The sequence below is a fragment of the Formica exsecta genome, unplaced genomic scaffold, assembly GCF_003651465.1.
Source record: "Formica exsecta isolate Colony F162 unplaced genomic scaffold, ASM365146v1 scaffold60, whole genome shotgun sequence".
In the NCBI taxonomy this organism is placed as follows: Eukaryota; Metazoa; Arthropoda; class Insecta; order Hymenoptera; family Formicidae; genus Formica; species Formica exsecta.
The window spans coordinates 212,225-218,224 of record NW_021853281.1 but is presented as its reverse complement, the minus strand read 5'-3'; the positions used below and the strand labels follow the sequence as shown (position 1 = coordinate 218,224).

The 6,000-nt window shown below is 30.7% G+C and overlaps 3 protein-coding genes across 5 annotated transcripts in view; 2 read left to right on the top strand and 1 right to left on the bottom strand.

Moving 5' to 3' along the window:
* The window catches only part of LOC115242512 (excitatory amino acid transporter-like), a 5,295-nt gene extending 2,688 nt beyond the window's left edge, over positions 1–2,607 (top strand). The window contains exons 7-10 of the mRNA XM_029818880.1: positions 161–394; positions 812–1,006; positions 1,186–1,320; positions 1,383–2,607. Of these exons, the coding sequence (XP_029674740.1) occupies positions 161–394; positions 812–1,006; positions 1,186–1,320; positions 1,383–1,587 (769 nt within the window). The 3' untranslated portion in view covers positions 1,588–2,607. The remainder of the gene's footprint in view (positions 1–160; positions 395–811; positions 1,007–1,185; positions 1,321–1,382) is intronic.
* Positions 2,608–2,771: 164 nt separating this feature from the next.
* LOC115242513 (ER membrane protein complex subunit 6) lies at positions 2,772–3,910 on the bottom strand. Its single transcript, XM_029818881.1, has 5 exons — positions 3,772–3,910; positions 3,322–3,482; positions 3,165–3,257; positions 3,057–3,076; positions 2,772–2,965 (listed from the first exon to the last, which is right to left on the bottom strand). The coding sequence occupies exons 1-5, from the start codon at positions 3,809–3,811 to the stop codon at positions 2,935–2,937; spliced, it is 345 nt and encodes a 114-aa protein (XP_029674741.1). The 5' UTR covers positions 3,812–3,910; the 3' UTR covers positions 2,772–2,934.
* Positions 3,911–4,752: 842 nt separating this feature from the next.
* The window catches only part of LOC115242499 (ryanodine receptor), a 39,996-nt gene continuing 38,748 nt past the window's right edge, over positions 4,753–6,000 (top strand). For all 3 annotated transcript variants that reach the window (XM_029818821.1, XM_029818820.1, XM_029818818.1), the window contains exon 1: positions 4,753–5,056. The gene's annotated coding sequence lies outside the window, so the exon portion shown is untranslated. The remainder of the gene's footprint in view (positions 5,057–6,000) is intronic.

Below are 6,000 nucleotides of genomic sequence, written 5' to 3'. Positions count from 1 at the left end.
TATATTTTTTTTTTTTTTTAAGAAAGTAGAGAAAAAGAAAAAAATATATAAATTAATGACAAAAATATAAAAGTTAATTTTGTATCTGCTTTTTTTATTTAGAGTAGCTTACGACTTTTAATTATTTTCCGTTGAACAATATAATTGACAATCGCTGCAGGTATTCTCCGTTCGGAATTATGTGTCTGATAGCTGGAAAAATTATGTCTATTGCAAATCTGGCGGCAACTGCTCAAATGTTAGGTCTATATATGGTGACAGTTATATTGGGCTTGATGATCCACGCGATCATCACATTGCCGACAATCTACTGGTTTATAACTCGAAAAAATCCAGCTGTGTTCTTTAGAGGCATGATGCAAGCCTGGGTGACTGCGCTGGGTACAGCTTCGAGGTAATAGTAGATTTGTTTCACAGGCATATTATATATAATATTAATACTTTCAAGAAATGTTTAGAAAATCAGATTTAATTCTTTACTATTATCTTAAGATTGGTTCGAAAGTTTCTTCAAATATGATTTTAGAATTAATTCAAATATCATGACATGACATGCATTCATATCTACATGTTATTTTGTTATGTTATTTTTGTATTAGATATAAAAATTTAGCGCATAACTGAATAATATAAATATAGATTTACAGTCCTGTATGTACTATGAGTATTTGTGTCAAATGGTTCGTACTGATTTTAAGACAGCTTCACTTAGATTTAAAAAAATCGCTTAAATTTTATCTTTAATCTTATCATTATTTTTGATCTGAATAACTTCGAGTCATTTTCGAATATTATGAATTTATGATTATAGTGCAGCAACTTTGCCTATAACTTTTCGTTGTCTCGAAGAAAACAATAAGATTGATACACGAGTGACACGTTTCGTCGTGGCAGTCGGTGCTACCGTAAATATGGACGGCACGGCTCTTTACGAAGCCGTGGCTGCGATATTCATCGCACAATTGAATGGAATCTCACTAGGATTCGTTGAAGTCATTACGGTCAGGTATACATAATTCGTAGCGTTAGAGATAAGTTTTTTTATTCAATTTTTTTATTAATGATAATATTATATATTATTATGTTTTATATGCAATATTAATTAATTTGAAATCATTGTTAATAAAAGGATCTCAATATATCTGATTAGTAAATTAAAAAAATATTTGTTTCAACTTTTTACAGCCTTACAGCTACCTTGGCAAGCGTCGGGGCTGCAAGCATCCCCAGCGCTGCATTGGTCACCATGCTCTTGGTGCTAACCGCTTTGGGCCTTCCTACGAATGATGTTTCTCTATTGTTCGCTATCGACTGGATGCTGTAAGTTACGCACGCATTTTTATTGATTCTCTGTAAATTAAAACAAACGCTTCGTTTTTAAGTGATCGGATCAGGACTTCGATCAACGTTCTGGGCGACGGTTACGGGGCCGGAATAGTTTATCACTTAAGCAAAGCGGAACTAGATAAGATGGACGAGGAACGAAGATTGGAAGCTTTGGAAATTGGAAGACCCTTCGAAATTGCCACCGAAGGCCATCAACAAGAGACAATAGCACACGAACAAACTTCCGAGACGAAAATTTGAACCCTTGGACTTCCTCAACGAAGTCATGATGCTATTTCGTCGTATGAAATACGATTGATTTTCACTGCCGAAATCGAGTTTTTCCCGTAAATTAAGTATTAAAAATTTAACATATATATATTTTAGAGAGAATATAAGTATTTCTATTTAAAATATATGTATAATTATTAAGAATATTATAGATACGAATATTATCTAATGATATATATTAATATACGACTTTTTGTTTTTGTAGCGAGCGTTAGCAATAGAGGACGAATGAATTAAAAGTATTAAATATTAAAGTAGAAAATGTGAGCATGTTAAGTACAAAACTAACAAAAAATGTATTTTTTTCTAGTGTGTGAGAATTCTTCTTCTACTTTGGAATATTAAAGAATATTAATATATCAGAATAATAATGTACAGTAAAATAGAAATATAAGATATAGTAAATTATTAGTAATTGTATCAGACGCAAGCAAATAATCCTCAAAGCGCTTAAAATATTCATCGATCAGTAATATCTAAAGAAAAAATATTATTTAATCTGAATAATTTAAGCATTTGATTTCAATGACAATGATTAATTATTATGTGAATTTTTTCCTTGCATTACACACAAACATACCCGCCTTTTTATCATATAAAAAAATGATTTTTAATGAATGACTTGTACAATTATATAACTATATGATATTACGTATTTGTATAATTGCGTTATCATAATCGCTGCGAGCTACTCGTTGTTTTCTTCTCCACAAGATATGTGCAAACAATTCCATATAAAAATTTGATTAATTCATTTTAAAACATAATACGCGCTGCAAGAAAAAAATTTATATAATTTCTCGCTTCTAATGTCGTAATTCAAAATGAACTCAAGAGCTTTAAAAATAATAGTGATTGATTATTTATGCGAATGTATTCATAAGTGTTGCATGTATAAATATAGATATGTAAGGTTATCGATAATCTTAATTAATTAAGACAATGATTAATAAATTATTATGCAAATATATTATATATTCAATAAAAAAAGAATGCTCATATTTCTATTGCATTGGTTTTTATATTGATATATTTCTATCTTTATATTATTATTTATATTATTATTATTTAAATATTTTGGATAATAAAAGCCGTGATCGTTTTATCGTATATTTAAGTCTATTTTATGTACATATCGATACACATACTTATACATCATATGAATGTTTTATCATTTATTTGCTCAATATTCAAAATACTTGAGTGAAAAAAATACAACAATTCTTATGACTGGCTTATATCTAATTATGCAACTTTATGATACTTATGTATTTATAATTGCGTTATCATAAATATTGCAAATCGTCGCTGTTGTCCTCAGTAAACATGAACCATCCCATATAAAAATCTGATTCATCATTAAGAAAATCATAGCATATCGATTTTAGGCATGTATGTATAGAAATATATATTATTTGCATTATTGTAGGAAAGGATACGTCCAGAATAATACGTATGTCTGTAGAAAGTTTTGCATAACAATTGCTGTTAAGGAAAATTAACGTCTGAAAATAAAATTTATTTTTACATATTACTTCAAAGGATACACAAAGCCCCCCAAAGAAACCGCTCGTTAATAAATGCCGTCTGCTAATAAAATATTTTTTCCACTGACCACCAGCTTTCATCAATAGCATTGCCTATATAAAAAGATGCTTGTAATATTATATACAATTATTGTTAATGCTATTAAGATAATCTTACCCATAGCCCGAAAACTGCAAAGATATAAAATCCAAATCCATATAACCCGGTCAATCCTAGTAAGCCAGCTGTACCACCAGACAAAGCTGCCATTGATATTTTACAATATTCTACAACCGCAGCATTGTTTACAACTGCTGCCTCACTATATGCAACAATCTCTGCAATCGCAATTAAAATTTGTTATAGCTAATATTTCATATTATGTAGAACATGGATTTGATTGGCAATATGAAATTTGACTTATTAGTCTATAATTCATGTATTGCTCATCAATTGTTATTAAATAATTGATTCAAACACAATTTATTAATTTTTATTCACTGCGATATTTCTAAATAGCAAATAAATAATGAACATAACCTCTCAGGAGAGTCTATAAGATTTTCTAACTTTCTATCGTTTGCCATTTACACACACATTTATTTTTAAAATAATTTTCTTACTTACCGCCACTTTTCTCCTGCTTTGTTTTTATTTTTCCCAACATTACTTTGTGACTTATAGAAACGTTAACCTAACAGAGCGAAAATAAATGAATAAGTACACGAACGATACTCGCGTCAGCTGTGATCAGCTGCTCCTTACTACTGTCAAGCACGTCAACTTCTGCGCATTCAATAAACTGATATATGGCGCCAAATTCAAATAAATACTATTAAAAACTTGTAGTTATAAATTGTTCATTAATCGTCTACCAATTATATCTATTAATTATAGTATACTGTCTATCATGATTACAATGAGATATGCAAATTTAAATCAGTCAATAATTATTGCGTTGATAAAGAGAGATAGTACTAACGATAAATATAGAGAATGGTTTATTTATTTCTTGAAGAATTTATTCTGTTTTATGTTGAAAATCTTGGCAAGGTTTGGTGGCAACAAAGACGGGCCACAAGATTATAATAGTCATTTGCTGTAATTTGAGAATGTTATGAAGCCGCTATTGTTAAACAATTTATTAACATTCTATCGCAAATAAATTGTTTGTCACAATATCTCGAATTAATAATCTATTAATTATTGATAATTTGGACAAATCTATAAACAAATCGTGTTAAATTAAAATAGCATAATTAAATTTGAAAGCCATTGCTGATATTGCGAATTTACCAAAATTACCAATATAAATTCATGACAGAATGATGGTTAATACGATATTAACCAATTTTCGCAAATTTGCGATCATTGAGAATCTTATGTCAGCATCCAAGCTAATTTTTGAAAGTTTCTTGAGACTTGAGATACAAATATACAACAAGTCGCTCAAGAAATAAATATATGATATTAATTTTAGATAATATAAATTCTATATTCAAAAAGACATTTTTCGGTAGATGTTTTAAAATTCATTATTTATTTATTACAGTCACTGACAATCGATTCAGGTGACTTCGACATCGCTGTCGCGGTTTCTTTCAAGTACGACGCAAAGCGCGCAGCTCGCTTGGCTCGAGGCTGAAAATAACCGCCGGAGAACCGCTCGCTCTCGCTCCGCTCGGCTCAACATAGCTCTTCGAGCTTCGAGAAAGTTTCGTCGCAGGGGTCCGATCTCCTGTGGTCAGGAAAACAGGAAGCTCGGAACCTTAAAGAGGCCCTCGACCGAACGCGAACGACCGATCATACGCACGATCTATTATACCGTTGTACGGGGGTGCAAATTCTTCCGCGAGATTGTGAGACGAGCACGCGAATTAAGAGAAGTGACAAAGTGAAGTGTTACTTTGAGGTGAGTCTTCTCAGGGTAAACGTCGTGATTAATCTCTTTTTTTTTCTCGGACATGCGCCTCTGGATTACGGTCTCGAAAATGATATCCGCGTATCGTCCGTGATATATGTGTGTGTCTGTGAGTATATGTGCGTGTGTGCTTTGAATAACGCGTGATGCAAGATTGTTTTTTTTTCTCGCGTAATATATAATTTTCCACTTTTTTTTTTAATTAATTAGCTAATTTTGTGAAGTAACTCGCTGGGGATATCGTCATGGATATAAATCATGTATACTGCTATTCGAAAAATACTATATATGATAGTATAGCTTTAATACACGCTACATCATCATAAATTTTAGAGACAAGCTTAATTAAATGAATACAATTAATTGTTGAAAAAGCATAATACATCTCACATTTTGAATTAAATGTCTTCACGCAGTTTTCAATCCAATAGACAACCGTGTACTTTTCTTATCCTAAAATTAGAAAGTCGGTTTTGTATTCTTATGCAATATCTTATGCTTTCTGGAATAGCTTTGCCAGACGATAAAAAACCATCGTAAAAATGAAGGAAATGACATTTTAATATTCCAGGTGTCATTAGAATTTGCTTATTTAAAATCAATTTATAAAATTGAATTATTTCGACCGATAAATTACACTTACTGCTACTTATTGATCTTTATTATTCCATAAAAATTCTAAAATCAAAATTATTTTATTTATTTAAATTATTTAATCTTGATGCACATTTATGATATTATGGCTAAATAATCCATTCTTATATCTACGACACTCGAGCAGGAAAATATTGTCAATAGTAATGCGAGACACTTCATCGAATTCCTTTTCTAAACGCGATCGCGACAAGTATCGGGAAACGTGAGTAGCAATGAGTAGTGAGCAATTATATATAGATTTTATCTCAAATTATATTACATAGTAGAAGGAAATAAAT

What these genes read in the sequence shown, in the direction of transcription:
- LOC115242513 (XM_029818881.1), bottom strand. Translation starts at nt 3,811, where the DNA reads ATGTTGGGAAAAATAAAAACAAAGCAGGAGAAAAGTGGCG. An exon ending in AAAGCAGGAGAAAAGTGGCG is followed by an intron (nt 3,483 to 3,771) that starts GTAAGTAAGAAA and finishes TTGCGATTGCAG; the next exon opens with AGATTGTTGCATATAGTGAG. An exon ending in TTGCAGTTTTCGGGCTATGG is followed by an intron (nt 3,258 to 3,321) that starts GTAAGATTATCT and finishes CTTTTTATATAG; the next exon opens with GCAATGCTATTGATGAAAGC.